At 32.3% G+C, this 25,044-nt stretch overlaps 3 protein-coding genes across 10 annotated transcripts; 2 read left to right on the forward strand and 1 right to left on the reverse strand.

Moving 5' to 3' along the window:
* Nucleotides 1-455: 455 nt before the first annotated feature.
* LOC142546108 (NAC domain-containing protein 75-like) lies at nucleotides 456-23,405 on the forward strand. Of its 4 annotated transcripts, none has more exons than XM_075653622.1 (7): nucleotides 456-593; nucleotides 1,029-1,299; nucleotides 1,502-1,679; nucleotides 1,954-2,543; nucleotides 2,947-3,210; nucleotides 3,781-3,873; nucleotides 5,599-6,199. In XM_075653622.1, the coding sequence occupies exons 2-7, from the start codon at nucleotides 1,174-1,176 to the stop codon at nucleotides 5,692-5,694; spliced, it is 1,347 nt and encodes a 448-aa protein (XP_075509737.1). In that variant the 5' UTR covers nucleotides 456-593; nucleotides 1,029-1,173; the 3' UTR covers nucleotides 5,695-6,199. The 4 variants fall into 4 exon arrangements, 3 of the variants coding, with proteins under 3 accessions (XP_075509737.1, XP_075509740.1, XP_075509741.1); XR_012820418.1 differs by lacking the exon at nucleotides 456-593 and adding an exon at nucleotides 23,343-23,405 and having other exon boundaries at nucleotides 1,019-1,299; nucleotides 5,599-5,891; XM_075653625.1 differs by lacking the exon at nucleotides 456-593 and having other exon boundaries at nucleotides 1,019-1,299; nucleotides 3,784-3,873.
* On the reverse strand, nucleotides 8,906-12,096 carry LOC142546109 (phosphatidylglycerophosphate phosphatase PTPMT2-like). Its single transcript, XM_075653627.1, has 6 exons — nucleotides 11,462-12,096; nucleotides 10,739-10,861; nucleotides 10,301-10,394; nucleotides 10,121-10,203; nucleotides 9,949-10,038; nucleotides 8,906-9,464 (listed from the first exon to the last, which is right to left on the reverse strand). The coding sequence occupies exons 1-6, from the start codon at nucleotides 11,684-11,686 to the stop codon at nucleotides 9,204-9,206; spliced, it is 876 nt and encodes a 291-aa protein (XP_075509742.1). The 5' UTR covers nucleotides 11,687-12,096; the 3' UTR covers nucleotides 8,906-9,203.
* On the forward strand, nucleotides 17,649-23,347 carry LOC142546106 (NAC domain-containing protein 75-like). 5 transcript variants are annotated; one of them, XM_075653618.1, is made up of 7 exons: nucleotides 17,649-17,815; nucleotides 18,241-18,513; nucleotides 18,717-18,894; nucleotides 19,176-19,765; nucleotides 20,219-20,482; nucleotides 21,066-21,164; nucleotides 23,047-23,347. In XM_075653618.1, the coding sequence occupies exons 2-7, from the start codon at nucleotides 18,388-18,390 to the stop codon at nucleotides 23,146-23,148; spliced, it is 1,359 nt and encodes a 452-aa protein (XP_075509733.1). In that variant the 5' UTR covers nucleotides 17,649-17,815; nucleotides 18,241-18,387; the 3' UTR covers nucleotides 23,149-23,347. The 5 variants fall into 5 exon arrangements, with proteins under 5 accessions (XP_075509733.1, XP_075509732.1, XP_075509734.1 ...); XM_075653617.1 differs by having other exon boundaries at nucleotides 18,245-18,513; XM_075653619.1 differs by lacking the exon at nucleotides 17,649-17,815 and having other exon boundaries at nucleotides 17,823-18,513; nucleotides 21,069-21,164.
* Nucleotides 23,406-25,044: the final 1,639 nt, after the last annotated feature.

A 25,044-nucleotide genomic window follows, 5' to 3' on the forward strand; every position in this document is an offset into this window, starting at 1 on the left:
ACACAATCTGTATAAGTTCTCAAGAACATATCGAATTCGAAGTCCGTCAAGAGTTTTTTTTTTTTATAAAAAAATTGATCGATTTTTTTTAATAATTAAGCATATAAAGGAAGACTGCTCAATCAGTCAATTGGGACAAACCAAATTTCTAAGTCGAGTTTCCTCTTTAGGGTGTGTATACAATGTTTATATTTATAATTAGTACACATGCCACCAATATTTCTTATAATAATAATAAAAAAATTTGTTTTATTTGCAATCATAAATTGGTTCTTTTTCAAGTAAATCAAACATTTGAATATGAAAACATATCCTAAATAAATGTATTTTCTGTTAGATTAAATTTGGTTGGGCAGATTAAGTAAAAAACAGTTGGGGTTGCTGCGCTTTTGAGTGTATTCTCAAGTAACAAATAAGACCCTTTGCATTTTCTTGCTTTTGCTTTACCAGTCAAGAAGACTCCAACATACATACATACAAAGGTGTGTGAATTAAAAAATCCAATCCAAAATCTCTCTTCTCCTCCTCTCTCTCTCACGCACAAACACCTAAAACACACACAAAACAGTCTCAAATTTAGCAGGGAGTTAAAGGTATGATATAGGGCAGCTTGCTTTTCCTTTATCTCACTACTTGCTTCAGTTAAAGTTGCAGAATTCTGGCGTTTTTTCTGTGATTAAAGCCCCTTAATTTCTTTCTTTTTACCTTCCTTTCTTTCTGTTTGATTTTGTCCTAATCTCTCTCGCGTCTATATTTTCTTGAACATATATTAGTAGTATTTCATTTCCCTTTGAAGCTTGATTCATTCGTAAACTTTTAGTTTTACAGATTGGAATCAATTTTCTCCAAAAAATCCAATAATTTTCGTTTGTTCATCAAATTTTTCTTTGTTCCATGTCCATGGATTTATGTAGTCACTGATTTTTTTTCCTTTTTTTGAAAAAGATGGTATTTTTATGTATAACGTAAGATACCTCTGAACGTACATGAATGGTCAAATGATTTTTGTTTTCTTGATATTTAAATAGGTTACTGAGGAGATTGAGAGTTTTGATTGGGCAGAAGCTGGGTTGAGGTTCTTAATTTATATATGGAGTTAAGACTAATATACAAGTATAGATATATAATCTGATGAAACGTAGTTTATAAAGAGTGGAGGTGTTTGTTTGAGCCATGAACAAGGGTACTCAGTTGGGATCTGTGAGCAGTTCTGATCTCATAGATGCGAAGCTTGAGGAGCATCAACTATGTGGATCTAAACACTGCCCGGGTTGTGGACACAAGCTCGAAGGAAAGCCGGTACTCGAAATTTCTCTAAATATTGAATATATTCTTGTCTTCATTAGCAAGATTTCGGAAAGTTATTAAATAATTAAAAACAAGATATGAGAGTTAAATATACTTTTTGCTTTTGATTTTATGGTTTTTAAGTCTTTACGATTCCTCTTTTTTTCATGTTATATTCAGTTCTGGTGATTGAAATAACTGGGTTTTGTTGCAGGATTGGGTAGGCCTACCGGCGGGAGTAAAGTTTGATCCGACGGATCAAGAATTGATAGAACATCTTGAAGCAAAAGTTGAAGGAAAAGAATCAATATCCCATCCTCTAATTGATGAATTTATTCCTACTATTGAAGGTGAAGATGGGATTTGTTATACACATCCCGAAAAACTTCCAGGTCTGAACTGCTCTCACCGTATAATTTAATTTTTTTGTTTTATAAATTTTCAATTTATTTCATTTAGTGTGTGTTGGATATGGTAGCCTAATCTGCCATGATTCAAGTAGATATGTTTTACCATGATATTTTCTTGGTAGATAAACAATTTTTCTGACTAGGGTTTGTTTGTTTTTTTTAATAGTCTCTCCAAGTTTCACTTCAATGAATTTAAATTTCAAGATTCTGTTGCACCTAAATAAACCTAACTTCGATTTTGTTTCTTTCTTTCTAGGAGTGACAAGAGATGGACTTAGCAGACATTTCTTCCATAGACCCTCCAAAGCTTACACAACCGGTACAAGAAAAAGAAGAAAAATTCAAACCGAATGCGACTTACAAGGTGGCGAAACGCGGTGGCATAAGACAGGCAAAACCAGGCCAGTCATGGTGAATGGCAAGCAAAAAGGGTGCAAGAAAATCTTGGTCTTGTACACAAACTTTGGGAAAAACAGAAAGCCCGAGAAAACGAATTGGGTGATGCATCAATACCATTTAGGCCAACTTGAAGAAGAAAGAGAAGGGGAACTTGTGGTTTCCAAGATTTTCTATCAGACACAACCAAGGCAATGCAACTGGTCTTCGGAGAAAAGTAGTGTTAATGCCGTTTTAGGAGAGGGGTTAAGCATCGAGCCAAATAGCCAGAAAGAAAGTGGCAGTGGGAGTTGTTCTAATAAGGAAATGATCCCCCAAAGAGACGAATTTTCAGCTGCCGTTGTAAATGTTGGTGCACCTATTCCAGGTTATAGTGCCATAGATCATATCCAGCAATTGAAAGCTGATCATTTTAGCTTTCTTCCGTATAGAAAACCCTTTGATGATCAGGTATGTATAGCAAAATTCTCACTTCATTAGCATATTAAGCTATTATTTAAGATAATATATACTTACAAAGTGTACATTTTTTTTTGCATTCATGATTCATCACCACCAGCATTTTGTGAAACAGTAGTATTGTAATTCTCCCTCCGAGTTTCGCATAATTCTTAAGTCAATTTTTATGTCTCTTAATTATAATCTGTGGACATTACCAACACATTTTAAAATTAATCTACGAATATAATAATGCAATTTCCTTCTATAACATGACATGCTGACCATGTTAATTTTGTCTGTCCATAATGTGACAAACTAATGAAGCATGACTGAGAGGCCTCAGACCTGTAATGATAATTATTAAAACCAAATTAAAATAAACAGATTTTAATTTAGGTGATTAATATTTCAGGCTGGAAATATTGGAGAGGCTTCAATAGGAAGGGAGGCACAAAGTGGCACGTGCGAAGCGCGTGACATGATTCACATGAGCCATGAGCATCATCAAATCTCAACAGCATCAGCAGCTACATCATATCACGTCAGCAGGCCTTCACATTCCATTTCTGCCATTATATCACCTCCACCAGTAATGCATCACACTTCCAACATTATTCTTGATCAAGATCAATGCTTCCATGTTCCAACGATCATGCTCCCGAATGAAAATTTCCAGGTACACCTATGTATATAAACTTCGTATAAACACACGTACACACATAAATATATAAATCACGAATATCCCAGCCTCGTTACATACTTTTTCTTGTTGGAATTCAATACTGTTAGCCGTTAGGTTAGTAGTAAAATCATTAGTCAAGAGAGAAGATACCATTTTCTAGAAATGTAAGCTCATGCGTTAAGAATAAACAACCGAGTAAATGAGGCACTTTTGAGTTCGATTTTCTTTGAAAACTGAAAATAACAATCTTGCTTTCATTTTCACGTCTACTTTTTTCTGTTCTTATTATATACAGCATCAGTATAAATGTCCAGTGGCTTGAGATTACACTAATAATTAATAAGAAATTAACCAGTATCTAACCTGTTTTATCATATAACTTTGTATTTTGTACTCATCGGGAAGTGCTGAGAAATTTGAATGCCACCTATATTGCTAACAAATAAATAATCATATTGTTGACTTTAAAAATCCCTATCTTTTGGAGACAATACATGATCATATGCATGATTATGTTTTTATTTTTGTCATAACTAAAAATTATTTTATATTATATTCTGTGAGCAGCTGCAGCAGCAACAGCATAAACTAGGAGGAAGGTCTGCATCTGGATTAGAGGAACTCATTATGGGCTGCACCTCAACTGACATCAAAGAAGTACGTATTAGAAATCTCTAACTCTTTGACTCTTAATGCATGCTTTTATATATATGGGTGTGTGTGTGTGTAAATCACAACTACTTAGAGATTAAATCATGAAATGAAAAAGGTATCAATTGCATTCTGGTAAATAAATATATGATTAATAATGTATATATTGAAGTAAATCGATAAATTGCAGCAATAATTAAATTTAATTGTGTTGTAAATTATACCCATTTTTGAGATAAAGGGAGTATTATTTTATGATAAGGAGAAAGACTTCAATATATCTCTAGCTAAACTATACTTAGAGGATTTATATGCGTTTTTCTTTTTCCTTTTTCCCCTTTTATCTCTTTCTTTTTTTGGTTAGATTGCCGTATCTTCTTTCCCAGCATAGCCTTTAATTAGTCAGTTTTCTTATACCTTTCAATGTGATAAATTAGGACTAAATATTTTCTGTCAAACAAAATATAGAATCGTATTTGGTTATATATTTACGGATGTTGAAGTTTTCAACCAATTCAAAATTTTTGTAGAACTATTTTAACTGTCATAATGTCACCAGTTCTTACATTTTATTTTGACTTGCCACTTTTGAAGATGAAACCGTTTCTGTTTTTCCTCTTGTAGTTCTATATTATCAATGTCTGAGTAATAATAATAAAAACAATTTCTATGTGTAATATTAAATAGAATAACCTAGAATATTAAACGTATCTTAATTATGTCTGTATACTAGGAATACTAAAAGGTTATAACTAAGTTTCTTGAATCTTGACATTGGAATTTGGATTACTAATTCTAAATAAGACTTTCATATCTATCACGAAAACCATAAAAAACCATTAATTAATTAAGTAAATTTCGAATTTCATGGTCAAATATTTAAAATTTTGCTAGCTAGTCTATATATTTCATTCAACAAAAAACTTTGGGAATAAAAAAATATAATTATTATCACATTTTATACATGTAATTGCTCTCTCATTTTCTTTATCTTCTCCTTAAACCTTTTCGTTTTTTTTTTGTTTTAAATTCTTTTGATGAAAACTTTATTTGATTGTGTTTTAGCACATGCATGTTAGGCAAGATATATGCATGCAACCATAAATAGAACATCGTAAAACTAAAAGCCGTCAATTGTGGAAGTTGCTGCAAGAATCCTCCTTTCTTCCACTTTTTAAACAAATAAATAAAAGTGATGAAATGGAACTTAGTGAGATAAATCTTTTGTAAGGCTGGTCTCAATTTAAACTAATTACACACAGAATATATAAAGAAATATTATAAAAATTGAAGATGACAGCTAAATCTCCTTAGATGCATGTACTTTAGAATGGACCAATTAAGCTAAATCTATATACAATTAAGCATTGTTGTACAAGATAACAAGGACAATGACCAAAAACTTTTTCCTATGGCATCCTAGGAAGAGGGAATTCACATGCATGCAGCCGAAATGGCTTGAAAATTACGTTGAATCTTTTTTATTATTATTATGCATGTATGCCCTTGTAACTTAAGTGGAAATTTATGCATTATATTATATATCAGGAATACTTTTCCGACATTACTTAGTTCAAAATTATATGAATTTGATTTGAGTTAAAGATCGAGATACGAACATGTTAATCGTTCCGAAATAAAACTTGTACCCGGTTCGCTTCCAGCGAAGAACACCTAAATCAACCATTAGCTCATATGGTCTAATGATCTTATTTTGTGTTGAAATTGCAGGAATCATCCATGGCAAACACTCAGGAAGCAGAATGGTTGAAGTACTCCACCTTCTGGCCTGATCCCGATAACCCTGATCATCATCATCATGGATAATTCTTTTCTTTTTTCTTTTTTCGATTTTTAGGACAAAAGAGAGAGAGAGATCATTGCCTTAATCATTGCTATTTGAAACCCTTCTTTAAGTTCTATTCATACAAGCGAATAGGGATCAAGCCTACACATGCATTCCCTTTTCTCTCTTTTGTCCAAATTCTTGGCTCCAACTGAAATAACTGTTGAACAAAACCCATGTTAGAAAAGCACAGAAAAGAGAAAAGGAGAAAAAAGGGGGAAAGAAGTGTAAGCCAAGGAAGGCTGCAGTGTTTTTGTCAGATAGAAGAAGCCATGTATATCAATGCAAGACCGGGCAGCCTCAAAGTAAAGAGATCACCTGCATGAAAGTTATCACCATGATGATTGCTATGTCATCTTTATGTGTTTATTCTTATTATATTTGTTCTTTTTTTTACTTTTTAGGTATTTTGTATAATTTGTTTTCATTTTGATGTTTACGAAAATCAATACAAATATTGAAGTTCATTGAAACTTTATTAATTTTTTTTTTGTTTTGAAAATGGATCATTGCTCAACTATTTATATGTAATTTTTCGGAAAAAAATTGTTCCTCCACATCCTTTCGCTTGACCCAACCAGAGGAAGTTTTATATGTAATTTTTCGGGAAAAAATTGTTCCTCCACATCCATTTCGCTTGACCCAATTCTTGGGCCCGGATCTTTAAGTTAATCTCTTTTAGTATGATAATTATGTGCCCTTTAATACTGCTTTAATCACATATTCTCATAACATCCCAGATTTGATCTTTTTCCAGCCAATTATTATTAGGCAGTGTTTGGTTTGCATGACTAAGTAGGTTTATTTTTATTTTAACCTACCTAATCACATGTTTGGTACATTTTTTATTTAACCAAGCCAATCCCTCCTATAAATGATTAGATTATATTAGGTGTGATAAAATAATCACTCCTCATCCCTAGGATTATTTATCCCATTCTTAATCCAGCCTATTTTTTCAATTTTACCCTTATCCTAAATTCAAATTCACAACCACTTCCCTCCACCGACCGCCGGCCGACCACCACCGCCCGCCGCCGCCCGCCGGCTTCTGGCCGGCCAACCACCATCGACCAACTCCTCCGCCGCCGCCCGCCGCCACAAAACTGGAAGGACAATTTCGTCAATTCACCAAAAGATTAGTATTTATCTCATTCTTAACAATCATACCAAACATAATATTATTTTATCATTATCTACTTCAATAATTTTTTTTTATCATTTCTCTCTTAATCATTTCATTATTTTATCCTCCAAACCAAACGTAGCCTTAATGTATTTATATCTGTTAAGTTTTTTATAAAATTATTTTTTCTTTTCGCATGTAATCAAGTGAATAAACGTAGTTTTTAATTAAAGGGAATAAAGATCACTGATTTTGAGAAGAGTAGGTCTATTGTGAGAGTGTCTCACGAATCTTTATCTGTGAAACGGGTCAACCCTACCGATATTCACAATAAAAAGTAATACTTTTAGCATAAAAAGTAATATTTTTCATGGATGACCCAAATAAGATCTGTCTCACAAATACGACCCGTGAGACCGTCTCACATAAATTTTTGCCTTTTGGAGAAATTTTACACCATAATTTATTGATTAAGATAATTAAGCAGCTTTAAATCTTGGGTTTATCAGAAACCAAGAGTCCTTTTATCAATAAAAAAAATTCGGAATCTCCCAACTCACAGTAATTGTCTGGGAACAAATCAAAACTATTGTAAAAATGAAATGCATGCATAAGTTTATTAAATTTTATCAATAAATATAGTTGTATTTTATATTATATGAATGTACTCTCTCCTTTTAACTTTAGAATTAACTTAAAGATTTTATACGAAATTACCGCGTCTCGCAAAGTGGCATCCAATGTATATGTATTGTATACTTTCAGCTCTAGGGATGTGTATGCATACAAATCTACATACACATATCATTAGATAATTTGCATGCATTGTGCACAAATAAATTAGTTTTTTGTGCACATTTTCTTCAATGTGGCAATGCTATTTTTGTAAATAAATTAGAGATTCTAATAAAATAAGAACTTTAGAGATGTTTTTATATTATTTTCTTAAGATTAATAAAATAGTTATCCAAGTGATATATTAATTTTGCTGTTATTAAAATTTACAATGATTTTATGGATTAAGACCGATATGGTTATTTTGTGACTGTATCAAGGTCATTCTACAAGTCGGAAAATAACATTTCTGGTGATGTAACTTGCACATTTTTCATTTTTGGTCATATTATAATCGGCAAATTCAAAATTTTATTCCACCTGCGACTTGCATATTTTTTCTTTTTTAGTCATTTTTCAATAGAGTTTTGGCATGACTCCAGACATGTCAACCTTTCCCGTGCCAAATCAGCATATTTTTTAACGTAAGCACTTTCCAACGACACATTAGGATTCCAGTCAGAAAGGGCTAAAATAGGAAACAAAGTGCAAGTTAATAGAATAAAATCGTGAATTGACCGACAACATGTAAAAAATCAAAAATTCGCAAAAGAGAGACACACACAAAATCAATGAATTTGAAATGTTATAAAATGAGAGAAAGAAAATGAGCATTCATGTTTTAGTTAATTATATGCTTATAATATCATGACTTATCACGAATCGACTATAAATGCGACAAATTAAAGAGAGGGAAAGAAAAGGGTTACAGAAGAATTAATGTGTCACTTTCCACATGCAATATGAAAATAATAATAATGAAATGTCGTGTTCGACCTATAAAGTTGTTATTCATTTATTTGGCTTTATGGAAGATTTTTTTATGCTTCAAAAAGGAGTACGTATTAGGGTTTGCGCAGATTCGCGGAATTTAATAATATGTAGTGCAATGAGGAATAACACATGTACTTAAATTTCCTTTTTTAAGATTCTTCTTCACTAAATTAAACCACCTTATCTCATTAACAAATTTAAAACAAAATTATATTTACATCAACATAAATGTAATTTGATTTTTTTTAACGACCAAACTGAAAATAGGTCAACCTTGTAATATACTAATTTTTTTAATATTTGTCAACTCAAAATTTGATTGTTTATTTCATTGTCACTCGAGAAGGTAACCTTACTTACCTGCAATTCATTATTAGGAATTGGATGATTTTATTTTTACAGAAATTAAAAAATATATATGATGTCTGTTTTGTAGCAAACAAAGATAACAAACACACTTCTCCTAAGTCCAACTCTACTTGACCAGGCAACCGAAGAAATATTCGGATCCAATCCATGGATTAGACCCGACTTCACAAAATCAGTATACGAGCAAAGGATCCAAGATGAAATAGTAGTACTTGTAGTTATATACAAATTAAGCACCAAATCATACCCGACCCATGTTATGTACAACCGTCAGATGGGTCACCAAAAGTATACTCTTCTGTTTATTTATATTCTTATCATTTACCGCAAGAGATTATGGACGTTTTTCTTGTTAGCTTGTATGCAAAGATATGCTCCCCTCCAAGCTTAGCAAGCACGAGCCTCTGTCAGCTGCCTCGTTATCGGTCCGCAGCTACCTGAAACTTTTAACGATGAAAAGAGGCAAGACAACTTAGCCATCATAGGCATTGACATTGATATTCTGGGTATGGCCATCAGCTCCTTGCCAGAGATGTCGTTGCAGGGGCTACGATAACCTTCAAGATCGGCTTTTGTAATGAGCACAACGTCTCCTGAAGTACACATCGCCTTCGAGGCCATCCGCTGTTGCTCGTATTCTTGAACTGCCTGGAAAAGCAAGCAACTACGAGTTTTAAAGCATCCACATGACACGGAATCTTGTAATTTGATTTAATAACTAGAAAATAATACAGTTTGCAGGAGGTGGATCCAGCAAAGGGTGCAAGGGGCGTTCTGCTCACAAATAAAAAGTTTTGAGATTTTATGTGATTTTCTACAACTGCATGTTATGTCTCAACCTTCCCTAAAAATATATGTTCCATTTTCTCACCACGACCCTCTGGTGGTCACATTGTAGTAATCTTCCAACGTCAAAACGCAGCGACAAAGGAATGCATTTATGACAATGTGCGATCAACTCTTCCAACAACTTGGGTTAATAATTCTCGTACGGCACGTACACTTGTCATGGTTCTAGCAAAACCCACCATGCACAATGTCAATTGCAAGGACTCCAACCTCGTGACACCTGTTTCCACCCCCTCCCCTAAATTCTCATATCTGGGCAATTTAGCACGGGTTTTGTGTATACCTTCCACTGGGATGGGGCCAATAGCACCCTGGGTCTTCTAGACCGAACATATTCAAGTGCGGCCACAGGACTCATATGCTTATATTCCACCTGGAAATCATGTTAAGGTGTCAGGAATGTCCAACATTGCCATTGTTACTTATCATATTCTGTGGAGAAAAAAGAACAGAACCAGATAACAGAGGACAATGGTTGTGCTTCGTCCCCGTCCAGCTTTGCAGTGCACATAGGTTGTTCGACCAGTAGAAGCATTTTCTACGACCAGTGTTAAATGAAAGGAAAGTGTTGAGGATGGTATAATTACAGGACATAAAGCGGATATAAGGAAAATGGTGAAAAGAAAACCACTGACTGTGAATGAAATCTACAGCTCGATTAATGTCCACAAACGATGGAGCAAACAAATAATCTCTGGTTGGGATTACAAGATGGTCTATTCCATGAGCCTGAAATAATAATGCAACATTATGGTGTGAGTAAGAATAGAACACTGAGTGAGAAAGAGAATGCTTGGAAGTCAATTTGAACAAGGGACCGGACGGAACATCCCACACAAATGATGGAAGACTTCTAATTGTAAAAACACACCAAAGTTTTCCGTAACAGAAATATTTTAGAAGTAAAATTGCCACATAAAACAGATACCCGTTTAGGGCAAAAAAACTGTAAACGCATATAAATTAAACATAAATGTATGATAGCTTATAAGAAAAAGGCCTTAGAATAATCATAGCCTCACAGACTCACACAATACCAACATCCAAAGTCAAGCAAGAGATAAATAACTTACATGGTACAAAGATGCCGGTACCAAAGTTTCATAGGGCTCGTTCAGAGTAATTACACCACCAACTCCAAGATGCTTAAGCCGAGGTACATCCTTTGGAAATGGAACGGCTCCAAGCAGGAGAAACTGAATACTCGTCACAAATGCAAATATTTAGACATATATCTTCAGTTTAGATATCTAACGCAAAATACATAAATATTTGGTAACCGCCATGATAAGGATATCATTGAAAACGAAATTATATAAATCTCAAACCCAACTGAGTAAGCATCATATCGAGCGGTCATAAAGAGACAGCCACTATCAGTCATTTCTCCAACCCAACATTGGAAAATGCCAGAGATTATTTCTTAAAAAATTAAACTAATTTTTACACCATCGGCACAAAAAGTCGCAATACAAAGATTGCATATTTGCATCAGACTCAAATCAAAGATTTTGTGATTTTACTTTCAATATGAGAATCCGCTGGCTTCGATCACAGGCACGCAAATTTAATGTTACGCACATAAATACGAATAAAAAGACCTAAGAGCATAAAACATCACTATTTTTAAAGGAAATTAAAAAAAAAATCCTCTTTCTTTCCCAGAGTCGACTAAAGCAACCTTGCAACTCAAACAAAACCAGGTTTGACAAAATTACTACCTCAACAATCAAATCCCAAAAAACACACTGGAGAATTTTAGAGACTGATCCCTAAACCATGAAGCTGTGTTGTACCTGATCAATTTGATCCCACCACCTGAACTCAGCTTGAATTTTATTCCGGAAGACGTTGTACAAAAGGGTCGGGTAGAAAAGGATCCGAGCCCCAGCCCCGACCAAAGCCCTTTTGGCATCGACCCGGACCGGGATCAGCCTTCTTTCCTTATCACTATCACTGTTATCACCGTAGCTTCTCTCCAACACACCGTCCATAGAATCATCCAATTCCTCGATCTTCATCGCAATCAATAGCGACACGAATTATCACGAAAACCCACTGAATCGATTTAATCAGGTCAAATCTACCCACGAATTGGGGAGAAAATCAAATGAAGCTAAAACCCAGCTGACAAAAACGATGAATCGGGACTCGAAATCAAAATCAGAAAATCACAAGTCGAATCCATATGTGTAGTGAATTCTAAACAACTGCCCACAACCAGGAGATAATCGAGAACCGAAAGCAAAATCTGAATTAAAACTAGAAACGGCATCAACAGCGGAATGATTCCGCGAATGGAATCTAGATGTCTGAGTGGTCCCTGATCGAGGATCGTAGAATTCAGAAGTGGGTGAGGAAAGGAGTGAACAAAAAGTCAAGTGAATTGCTTCGATGGGAGTGACGAGGATCCACTGATGGGCCATGCCGCCATTTTTCCTATAACAATATTATCCTTTTTCTTTTTAAAACTAATAAAATTTTACTCAATTGTTTTAATTGGAAATATATATATATTAAAATTCTATTACGATGCAATTTTTTAAGAAGTATTGAATGATATCCACTTTATCACCGTAGTCCCTCTCAACCTGAAACAACAAAACTGCTGTTTGTAAGATTACTGATGTACAATGAGCAGATGATAGTCATTTCAACGATTCAATTATATATCACAAACACCCGAAAATTGTCTGATCGTATTTATTATGTGCTTTTATTTGGTTTTGAAGGAGCATTAAACTGGATTGTTCTATTTATCTTATGGAATTGGATCCAACAAGATATGCTACTCAACGAAAACTAAAGGCAGATGGATCACTGAAGAAAGATATAGGCCACTCTAAATAAGATTTTTTTGGTTCAATTTACAGTCCACGGACACGGGATAAATAGTCTTTAATTGGCCTACTGTAATTCTCAACAGATTCGATAAATTTTATTGTATGATATTTATGTTTATGCTGTCTATGTATATTAAGCAGAGATTATCAAGTTGTCTGTGTTGTGTTTGCTTGCTTTAGAATCATAGGAAACCTGTGGAGCATTTCTTGAAGACTGTGTCGATGAAGTTAACAGCTCAAGATATTGGTAAAACAGAGCAAAAAATTTTATCATCTCCACTCGGGTAATTACTATTTATTGAAGAATTCCTTAGGCCCTAGATGATGTAAACTAAAAATTAAATAATAACTAAAAAAATATTATATATTTATAAAATCAATTTGGTTCGGTATGTTTCATATTTGTTTAATCAAAACTTTAAATTAGAACAATTCAAATCGTGATCAACTAAATATCAATACAAACTAGCGGTTTAGTTTGATTTTCTAATTTGATGATTTGGTTTCAGTTTTTGCACACCCTAACCAAAATATTCAAATTAGATTAACCTAACAACATAATTGGACTAAAAGTCTTACCCAACTTAATGGTACTTGCATCCAATTCTATTGGAAAAAAACTTGTGTGAGACGACCTCACGGGTCGTATTTTGTGAGACAGATATCTTATTTGTGTCATCCATGAAAAAATATTACTTTTTATACTACGAGTATTACTTTTTATTGTGAATATCGATAGGGTCGACCCGTCTCACAGATAAATATTCGTGAGACCGTCTCACAAGAGACCTACTCATTATTTAGAACCCCTCCTCCATTTATTATGTGCGTAATACATGCATACATACATACATAGACGACGACGTTAATTTTATGGTATGTTTAGAAACTGAATAGATAAATTATTCATTAAGTTAGATATCTTAAATAAGTTGATTCTAATATTAGAAAAACTAATTTGAAACTCTAATAAAGTTATATATTTAATATTTAAACAAGGTTGAATTATTTTTATAAACGACAGCATTTATTTTCTTGATAATGTAAATTTTGTGTGTTTAATAAGAAAGTAATTTTTTTATTTTTTAAAAAATAAAATTTGTTAAAGTTTCAAATTGTCAAGGAAATCGATTAAAAGTATTCAAACCGGGGTAACAAACCCACTTATAAATATGAAATACTAATCCATATAAGAGTACAATAAATAAATAATTTTTCAATAGGATCAGATATCGCTAATTATGTCACATTTAAAAAATATATAAACAATTTAAGCAAAGAAATGAAATTGACTCCTATGATCAAATTCTTGTTACATTAATATCGATGTAAAGTTTATACTTCTAACATTTTCAATCAATTCAGGAGGATATTTCACACCCTAAAAAATCATATACCGACCTTTGATCATTACAATGAAATGTTGCTTTTACTTCTTACTTTTTAAAATGATCTAATAATAAATAATATGAAATTTAGCGATTACATATTTTTTAGCATATTAGATCACATGTATAAATAAATTAGTAGGTCTTTTGTGAGACAGTCTTATGGTTCTATATATGTGAGATGGATTGATCCGACCCATAATTAAATTGAGAAATAATATTGGCATAAAAAGCAATATATTTTACATGGTATATCGGCTCTGCTAATTGGATTATTTAGTATATACATATGTCTCACGTAAATTTTGTAGCCCGACCGAGTTCTTATGGTGTAGATATAAATACAGTGTGATTGGTCGTGTGGAATCCGATTCTTTTCCTTTAACAAAGAAATGGTTGGATATAGTGTCCTCCAAAATTCCAAATATATATAGAATATAATTGACCATAATCATGTAAATTAATGAAGCTAGCAAATAAATGAGACAATTGCAATGGCGATCGAGTGAGGACCCAAAAAGTAAATCGGGGGGCATAGAATGTTTTGCATGTGGCTTTTTGGGTTAATGATGAGTTATATTGCATGCCTAATCATAACCAAATTAACCACATTAATTAGTGAAATGACAAACCACACCGCAACTCATGTCTACCTGCCAAGAAAGCGAACTAAACTTTCATGGGATATTTGTGTTTCATCTCGCTTTTCGTTTTCTTCACTTGCAAAATCCATTTTTAATAAAATTTGTAACGAGGTTTCAGGTTCACTCAATTATAACAATCTCGTGTCCTCCAATAAGAACAAAACACCTTTTTGTGTACAATCTACGCCACACTCAGGCATACACACATGTTGAAAAAGTCCACTCCTTGCATTTTCATGAGTTTTTTTTTGCGTAAAATCGAAGTAGCTTAATTTACATATTTCAGAATAAAGAAATACGTTTTTTGTATGTATTTTAGTTGTGTATTTTATCGTCAACAGTGATTAATCATGCATGTAAATTTATCACCTGCATTTAACTATGCCATTGAATTGTTAGACGACTATAGTTTTTCCGTCTTCACTCTTCGTTGCTTCCGAATCTTGGTTTCTACAATTGGGTGATGACTTTCGCCGGCCGCCATTATCAAACGGTATCTACGTATGTGTGATACGTTAACACGTTCCCACGTATCTATCTATCCACACACACACACACACATATTGGTATTTTTAAAATTAGTACAGGAAATAATTATTCGCCCAAATCTTATTTCCCAACTTTGATTGCACTTTAAAATTTACCGTAGAAATTTAGACAAACTTATTATTATTATTCTATCCCAAATATATTCAGGTATTCGTTATATTTTATTAGGAACAATTTGAATTTTAGTCTTGTAAGTTGTTAATTATGTTTTGGATTTTATTCATGTACGTCAAAGTTTGTTTTTCATCTAGTAACATCAATTTTTTTTTCATTTTTTCCTCGCGCTAGAAGTCAATAAATCCATCAAATATTGTTTATATGACATCGAAGATCTCCTATATTGTAATGTGACAGAATAAAGCTATATTACATACATTAAAATTTATCTAAAAACATTTGACAAAAATTAAGCAAAAAACACTCCATATTTCAACCTACAATGAGCTCTAACTTCTGAGTAAATGAGCTTCTTCAGAATATGGTCCAAAAGGTATCAAATTTTTTAGTTTAATAGGAATATAATATATATCCTTGAGATGATGAATATATATGATGAAAAGAGAATATTATATATGAATGTGTGTGTAAAAAGTCAAATGGTTGTCCACTCCATATCTTTGGTTGGTACACCACAATTTTTATGTTTATCATTATTCGCATGCACGGAATGCCAAGTTGATTTATTTATTGAAAAATAGACTACAAACGACGAGTAATATTGGAACAATATTCTCACCATATGTGGGCTCTACTCCATTAGTCAACATTCAACTCCAGTCCTTTTAACCAAGACTAGTACTAATTATTCCAATTAAAGAATATCGTTCACCACTTTTAACCATTTTAATTAATAGTGTTATATATATATATATATATATATATATATATATATATATATATATATATATATATTTGGACTGGGATTCGAATCTCCCTCTCATTTGTACTAAAAAAACTATATCAATATATAATCTTTATAATCCAATGACTTTTTTAGCTTATGTATGTATCGGTGATGATATGTATATTACATAATATTATGATTTATGCATCGAATAACAAAATAATTGCATGAGCAAATATAAAATAATTATGAAGTCAAAAAATAATATAATCTGTTTCCATATTTTTTTTACCATAAATATTAATTTCTTCAAGGGCCTCAAATAATTCTTTGCTCCTTTTAATCAAGACATATGAACAATTACAATATTCATTCCAATGTGTTCTCTATAAACATTGATCCGAAGGCTTCATCATTTATTCTTGACCGTATAAAAAGGATGCAACAAAAACTAACAAAATTTCGACTTTTTATTTAGTTATTTTCTGAATATACACTATTAAAAAAATGGCTGGAATTTAAAAAATAGACAGAGTGTGGTGGTGGTCCATCGAGTTTACTGCTGATCACTTGCCTTGAATATCAATCAACATTATATCCCTCCTCTCTTTTATATCCTCTCTCCAGCAGGCCAGCCTTGCTCACTACATATTCCCATTTATATAATATATATACTTCAACATTTTATTTTATGAGTTTAAAAAATTAGGTATCGAATTAATAATTAGTACTGATAACATATGCAATTCGTTTACATGCGTAAAAAATATTAATGTTTTTACATAAATATATGAAAAAAAGGAAATACAATTTAATAAAACAAAGGATTGGAGTGATTAATTTTCCATCTCTTTCCTACACATTGTGTAAACATTGATGGCAAAGAATCATGATCAGCACTCCACGGCTCAAAACCCATGTGACTTCCTATCATTTTTGGCATTCTTTTCCTGTTCTTATATTTTTCTTTAGTATTTACCTTTTTTTGTCACGGTTTATTATTATTATTATTATTATTATTATTATTATTACACATCAAAATTATTTGAATTGATTTCGGAATGTATCAAAATTTAAAGTTTGGTGTAAAATGTCTACACCGTATTTTATTGTTTTAGAAATTTGGGGTCAATGATAGGACCAATCATCTACAATTTTTAATACTAAATAGAAAATTTGTGACGTATTTTATGTATATCACAAATTTTTAATAATCAATAGCAAATATACATAATATGTAATACCATATAACATAGAGGGGTTTTTCAACTTCTAATGTCGTCTCGAAAGATTTGACGGGACCCTACTTATTTTATTAACCATATTCCATAATTCATACATCATCGTATTAGGGCTTCATCTGTTGTCACGCGAATAGTCGCAACAGCCGATTTCCTCCGATGACTGCTCAATCAGCCAATTGGGCAAATCCAAATTTCTAAGTTGAGTTTCCTTTTTGGGGTGCGTATGTATACAATATTTATATTTATAAATTAGTACACATGCCACCAATATTTTTTATAATAATAAAAAAAATATTTGTTTTATTTGCAATCATATATGGGTTCTTTCAAACATTTGAATACGAAAACATATCCAAAATAAATGTATTTTCTGTTAGACTAAATTTGGTTGGGCAGATTAAGTAAAAAACAGTTGGGGTTGCTGTGCTTTTGAGTGTATTCTTAAGTAACAACCAAGGCCCTTGCATTTTCTCGCTTTTGCTTTACCAGTCAAGAAGACTCCAACATATACACATACAAAGGCGTGTGAATTAAAAAATCCAATCCAAAATCTCTCTTCTCCTCCTTTCTCTCTCACGCACAAACACCTAAAACACACACAAAACAGTCTACAAATTTAGCAAGGAGAGTTGCTAAAGGTATGATATAGGGCAACTTGCTTTTCCTTTATCTCACTACTTGCTTCAGTTAAAGTTGCAGAATTCTGGCGTTTTTTGTGTGATTAAAGCCCCTTGATTTCTTTCTTTTTACCTTCCTCTCTTTCTGTTTGATTTTGTCCTAACCTCTCTAGCGTCTATATTTTAAATATATTATATTTTCGTAATATTTCATTTCCCTTTGAAGCTTGATTCGTTCGTAACCTTTTAGTTTTAAAGACTTTCTTCAAGAAATCCAAGAATTTTCATACGGTCATCAATTTTTTCTTTGTTCCATGCCCATGGATTTATGTAGTCGCTGATTTTTTATTTTTATTTTCGAAAAAGATGGTATTTTTATGTGTAACGTAAGATACATCTGCACGTACATGAATGGTCAAGTGATGTTTTGTTTTCTTGATATTTAGATAGTTTGCTGAGGAGATTGAGAGTTTTCATTGGGCAAGAAGCTGGGTTGAGGTTCTTAATTTATGGAGTTAAGATTAATATACAAGTACAAATATATAATCTGATGAATACGTAGTTTATAAAGAGAGGAGGTGTTTGTTTGAGCCATGAACAAGGGTACTCAGTTGGGATCTGTGAGCAGTTCTGATCTCATAGATGCGAAGCTTGAGGAGCATCAACTATGTGGATCCAAACACTGCCCGGGTTGTGGACACAAGCTCGAAGGAAAGCCGGTACTCGAAATTTCTCTAAATATTGAATATATTCTTGTCTTCATTAGCAAGATTTCGGAAAGTTATTAAATAATTAAAAACAAGATATGAGAGTTAAATATACTTTTTGCTTTTGATTTTATGGTTTTTAAGTCTTTCCGATTCCTCTCTTTTTTCATGTTATATTCAGTTCTGGTGATTGAAATAACTGGGTTTTGTTGCAGGATTGGGTAGGCCTACCGGCCGGAGTAAAGTTTGATCCGACGGATCAAGAATTGATAGAACATCTTGAAGCAAAAGTTGAAGGAAAAGAATCAATATCCCATCCTCTAATTGATGAATTTATTCCTACTATTGAAGGTGAAGATGGGATTTGTTATACACATCCGGAAAAGCTTCCAGGTCTGAACTGCTCTCACAATATAATTTATTTTTTAAATCTTATAAATTTTCATTTTATTTCATTTAGTGTGTGTATTGGATACGGTAGCTCAATCTGCCATGATTCAAGTAGATAGGTTTTACTACGATATTTTCTTGGAAGATAAACAATTTTTCTGACTATGGTTTGTTTTATTTATTTTTTTAATAGTCTCTCCAAGTTTCACTTCAAAGAAATTTAACTTTCAAGATTCTGTTGCACCTAAATAAACCTAACTTTGATTTAATTTCTTTCTTTCTAGGAGTGACAAGAGATGGACTTAGCAGACATTTCTTCCATAGACCCTCCAAAGCTTACACAACCGGTACAAGAAAAAGAAGAAAAATTCAAACCGAATGCGACTTACAAGGTGGCGAAACGCGGTGGCATAAGACAGGAAAAACCAGACCAGTCATGGTGAATGGCAAGCAAAAAGGGTGCAAGAAAATCTTGGTCTTGTACACAAACTTTGGAAAAAACAGAAAGCCCGAGAAAACGAATTGGGTGATGCATCAATACCATTTAGGCCAACATGAAGAAGAAAGAGAAGGGGAACTTGTAGTTTCCAAGATTTTCTATCAGACACAACCAAGGCAATGCAACTGGTCTACGGAGAAAAGTAGTGTTAATGCCGTTTTAGGCGAGGGGTTAAACGTCGAGCCAAATAGCCAGAAAGAAAGTGGCAGTGGGAGTTGTTCTAATAAGGAAATGATCCCCCAAAGAGACGAATTTTCAGCTGCCGTTGTAAATGTTGGTGCACCTATTCCATGTTATAGTGCTATAGATCATATCCAGCAATTGAAAGCTGATCATTTTAGCTTTCTTCCTTATAGAAAACCCTTTGATGATCAGGTATGTATAGCAACACTTCATTAATTAGCATATTAAGCTATTATTTAAGAGAATATATACTTACAAATTAGTGAACATTTTCAGATGAAATCATTCATTGTGTCATTTACTTTTTTTTTTTTTTTTTTTGCATTCATGATTCATCACCACCAGCATTTTGTGATACCGTATTGTAATTCTCCCTCTGAATTTCTTATAATTCTTAATTCAATTTTTATGTCTCTTAATTATAATCTTTGGACATTACCAACACTTTTTAAAATTAATCTACAAATATAATAATGCATTTTAATTTCCTTCTATATATAACATTACACGATGACCATGTTTCTTTTGTCTGTCCATAATGTGACAAACGAATGAAGCATTACTGAGAGGTCTCAGACCTGTAATGATAACTATTAAAACCAAATTAAAATAAACAGATTTTAATTTAGATGATTAATATTTCAGGCTGGAAATATTGGAGAGGCTTCAATAAGAAGGGAGGCACAAAGTGGCACATGCGAAGCGCGTGACATGATTCACATGAGCCATGAGCATCATCAAATCTCAACAGCATCAGCAGCTACAGCATATCACGTCAGCAGGCCTTCACATTCCATTTCTGCCATTATAGCACCTCCACCAGTAATGCATCACACTTCCAGCATTATTCTTGATCAAGATAACTGCTTCCATGTTCCAACGATCATGCTACCGAATGAAAATTTCCAGGTACACTTACATATATAAACTTTGTATAAACACAGGTACACAAGTAAATATATAAATCACGAATATCCAGCCTCGTTACATACTTTTTCTTTTTCGAATTCAATACTGTTAGATCAGCAGTAAAATCATTAGTCAAGAGAGAAGACATCATTTTCTAGATATATCTAAGCTCTTGCGTTAAAAATAAACAACCGAGTAAGAGGCACTTTTGAGTTCGATTTTCTTCGGAAACTGAAAATAACAATCTTGCTTTCATTTTCACATATACCTTTTTCTGTTCTTATTATATACAACATCAGTATAAATGTTTAGTGGCTTGAGGTTAAACTAATAATTAACAAGAAATATTATTCATTTAAAAGAAATTAATCAGTATCTAACCTGTTTTATCACATAACTTTGTTTGTATTTTGTACTCACCGGGAAGTGATAAGAAATTTGAATGCCAGCTATATGGCTAACAAATAAATAATCATATTGTTGACTTTAAAAGTCCCTATCTTTTGCAGACAGTACATGATCATATACATGATTATGTTTTTATTTTTGTCACAACTAAAAATTATTTATTATATTCTGTGAGCAGCAGCAGCAGCAACAACAACATCATAAAATAGGAGGAAGGTCTGCATCTGGATTAGAGGAACTCATTATGGGCTGCACCTCAACTGACATCAAAGAAGTATGTATTTGAACTCTTCAACTTTTTGACCCTAAAATGCATGCTTTCTTAAATATGTGTGTGTGTGTGTGTCTCTGTCTAAACCACAACTACTTAGAGATTAAATCATGGAATGCGAAAAGGTATCACTTGCATGTTGGAAAATAAACATATGAATAGTAATGTATAAATTGAATATATTGCAGCAATATTTACAAAATGTACATGAAAATAAATTTATATAATTAAATTTAATTGTTTTCGTGAATGATACATTTATACCCATTTTTTAGATAAAGGGAGTATTATTTTATGATAAGGAGAGATTTCGATATAAGACTAGCCAAACTATACTTAGAGGATTTATACGCGTTTTTCTTTTTCTTGTTTTCCCGTTTTATCTCAAAAAAATTTTGGGTTAGATTGCTGTATCTTCTTTCCCAGCATTGCCTTTAATTAGTCACTTTTAACTCTCATAATGCACCAGTTCTTACATTTTATTTTGACTTGCCAATTTTGAAGTTGAAACCGTGTCGGTTTTTTCTCTTTTAATTCCTATATCATCAATGTGTGTGTAGTAGTAGTAGTATTAATAATAATAATAATAATAATATTAATAATAATTTATAAATGTAATATTGAATAGAATAACCTAGAATATTAAAGGTACCTTAATTCTGTCTCAAGCTTATACCTAAGGTTCTTGAATCTTGACATTGGAATTTGGATTGCTAATTTTAAATTGGACTTTCATAATTATCACAAAACCTATAAAAGCCAATAATTAATTAAGTATAATTTCGAATTTTCAAGGTCAAATATTCAAATTTTCCTAGCTAGTCTATATATTTCATTGAACAAAAAACTTTGGGATTAAAAAACAACATAAATATTATCACATTTATACATGTAATTGATCTCTCATTTTATTTATCTTCTCCTTAAACCCTTTTCGTTTTTTTTTTTTTTTTGTTTTAAATTCTTTTGATGAAAACTTTATTTGATTGGGTCTTATCACATGCATGTTAGGCAAGATATATCCATGCAACCATAAATAGAACATCGTAAAACTAAAAGCCGTCAATTGTGGAAGTTGCTGCAAGAATCCTCCTTTCTTCTACTTTTTGAACAAATAAATAAAAGTGAAGAAATGGAACTTAGTGAGATAATTCTTTTGTAAGGCTGCTCTCAATTTTAACTACTTACACAAAGAATATATAAAGGAATATTATAAAGATTGAAGATGACAGCTAAATCTCCTTAGATGTACTTTAGAATAGAACAATTTAGCTAAATCTATATACAATTTATTATTTAAATCTACGAGGAAGCATTGGTGTAAAAGACAAGAAGGAGAATGACCCAAAAACTTTTTCATATGGCATCCTAGGAAGAGAGAATTCACATGCATGCAGCCGAAATGGCTTGAAAATTCCTTTCAATTTTTTTAGGTATATATTCAAAATTAATTTTATGGTTCTATATGGTTCTTTATCTTGCGTCATTTTTTATTTTCGGTCTTATAAATAATCACATTGCAGTTTTGTCTCAATAAGTTTTACCTTTAATCACTTTTAATCGGAGTCCTGATGTGGTGTTCGGCGCATCAAGTCATGTCCGATGTACTAAAATTGTAATTTTTCATGTTAGAACTTAAAAATGCAGGTATCCCTTGTAACTTAAAAGGAAACTGAAGTACTAGGTTTAGATATCATGAATACTTTTCCGCTATTACTTAGTTCAAACTTACATGAATATTAACTTAGATTTGAGCTAAGATCGAGATTCGAACATGTTAATCGCTCCCGAATAAAACTTGCACACAGTTCGGTTTCACCGAAGAACGCCTAAATCAACCATTAGGTCATATAGTCTAATTATCATATTTTTGTTGGAATTTCAGGAATCATCCATGGCAAACACTCAGGAGGCAGAATGGTTGAAGTACTCCACCTTCTGGCCTGATCCCGATAACCCTGATGACGATCATCATCATCACGGATAATTCTTTTCTTTTTTCTTTTTTCGAGTTTTAGGACAAAAGAGAGAGATCATTGCCTTAATCATTGCTATCCGAAACACTTCTTTAAGTCTGTTCATACAAGCGAATAGGGACCATGTATACACATACATTGTCCCTTTTCTATCTTTATCCAAATTCTTGGCTCAAACTGAAATAACTGTTGAACAAAACCCAAGATAGAAAAAGCACAGAAGAGAGAAAAGAAGGAGAAAAAAAGGGGAAAAGAAGTGTAACCCAAGGAAGGCTGCAGTGTTTTCGTCAGATAGAAGAAGCCAATGTATACCAATGCAAGCTAGGCCAGCCTCAAAGTAAAGAGTTCACCTGCATGAAAGTTATCACCATGATGATTGCTATGTCGTCTTTATATGTTTATTCTTATTATATTTGTTCTTTTTTTTTTTTTAACTTTTTAGGTATTTTTGTTTCGTTTTGATGTTTACAAAAAACGATACAAATATTGAAGGTCATTAAAACTTTATATATTTTTTATTAGTTTTTTTGTTTTGTTCTGAAAATGGATCATTGCTCAATTGTTGTTTAGGGACGCGACGGCTTCCCTCATATATAAAGAATTAATGGCCTAGTTGTATTGAAATTTGTGAATATCAAGTTTTAATTAATTTTATAGACATATACTTGTTTTTTTAATAAAACATTTTGACTAATACATTAATGCCTAGAATTATATTTTTTTTCATTTTCCTAATTGAAGAAATAATTGAAAAACAAAACATCAAGTATAAAAATGAGTAATAATCCCCTGTAGAGACCAGTACGATACAATTCAACATTTTGTTCATTCGTATTTGATTGTGTCATAGCTCTATAATTCTGGATTAGTTTTATCGTTGAATTAACTGCATTGCTGATATTGACCCCAAAAAGAAGATGGTAAGTATAGCTAGACCATGAACAGCCAACTAGCGTACTGTAAAAATTGGGTAGGTTCGATCTATAGTCATTTGATTAGGGCATCTTAATATGAGCTACTAAATTCATCGAGTTGTTCCAAATGATCAAAATGGCCTATTATTAATGAAATTCCGTGGCGGCTATCTATGAAATATTCGTTTGTTCAAGGGCTTATAAATACATCGTAAGCCAAACCGATACTCACAAATAAATATTCTTGGGTCTGCCCCTATATATTTAGATCTTTAAGAAAAAAATATATACTTGGTACTACTAATGTATTTATATCTGTTAAGGGTTTTTTTAAAAATTATTATTATTTTCTTTTCGCATGTAATCAAGTGAATAAACGTAGTTTTTAATTAAAGGGAATAAAGACAACTGATTTTGAGAAATTTTACACCATAGTTTATTGATTAAGATAATTAAGCAGCTTTAAATCTTGGGTTTATCAAAACTAAGTGCCCTTTTATCAATAAAAAAATTCAGAATCTCCCAACTCACAGGAATTGTCGGTGAACAAATCAAAACTATTGTAAAAATGAAATGCATGCATAAGTTTATTAAAATTTTATCAATAAATAGAGTTGTATTTTATATCATATGAATGTATGTACTCTATCCTTTAACTTTAGAATTAACCTAAAGATTTTATACGAAACCGCGTCCCCCAAAGTGGCATCCAATGTATATGTATTGTAAACTTTCAGCTCTAGAGATGTGTATACGTACAAATATACATACACATCATTAGAATCTTATGATAATTTGCATGCATTGTGCACGTATAAATTAGTTTTTGATAAAACAAAATGCAAATTAGTAGAATAAAATCGTGAATTGATCGATAAATACATACAAAAAATCCAAAATTCGTAAAATGGAGTAAGTCTTTTGTGAGACAGGTCAACATTACCGATATTCACAATAAAAAGTAATACTCTTAGCATAAAAAGTAATAATTTT

Source organism: Primulina tabacum, chromosome 5, assembly GCF_025594145.1.
Source record: "Primulina tabacum isolate GXHZ01 chromosome 5, ASM2559414v2, whole genome shotgun sequence".
Lineage (NCBI taxonomy): Eukaryota > Viridiplantae > Streptophyta > Magnoliopsida > Lamiales > Gesneriaceae > Primulina > Primulina tabacum.

Coding starts and splice junctions, on each gene's coding strand:
- LOC142546108 (XM_075653622.1), top strand. CDS start 1,174: ATGAACAAGGGTACTCAGTTGGGATCTGTGAGCAGTTCTGATCTCATA. Junction 1,300..1,501: donor ACAAGCTCGAAGGAAAGCCG/GTACTCGAAATT, acceptor GTTTTGTTGCAG/GATTGGGTAGGCCTACCGGC. Junction 2,544..2,946: donor GAAAACCCTTTGATGATCAG/GTATGTATAGCA, acceptor TTAATATTTCAG/GCTGGAAATATTGGAGAGGC.
- LOC142546106 (XM_075653618.1), top strand. CDS start 18,388: ATGAACAAGGGTACTCAGTTGGGATCTGTGAGCAGTTCTGATCTCATA. Junction 18,514..18,716: donor ACAAGCTCGAAGGAAAGCCG/GTACTCGAAATT, acceptor GTTTTGTTGCAG/GATTGGGTAGGCCTACCGGC. Junction 19,766..20,218: donor GAAAACCCTTTGATGATCAG/GTATGTATAGCA, acceptor TTAATATTTCAG/GCTGGAAATATTGGAGAGGC.
- LOC142546109 (XM_075653627.1), bottom strand. CDS start 11,686: ATGAAGATCGAGGAATTGGATGATTCTATGGACGGTGTGTTGGAGAGA. Junction 10,862..11,461: donor GGTGGGATCAAATTGATCAG/GTACAACACAGC, acceptor ACGAGTATTCAG/TTTCTCCTGCTTGGAGCCGT. Junction 10,039..10,120: donor CCATTGTCCTCTGTTATCTG/GTTCTGTTCTTT, acceptor CATGATTTCCAG/GTGGAATATAAGCATATGAG.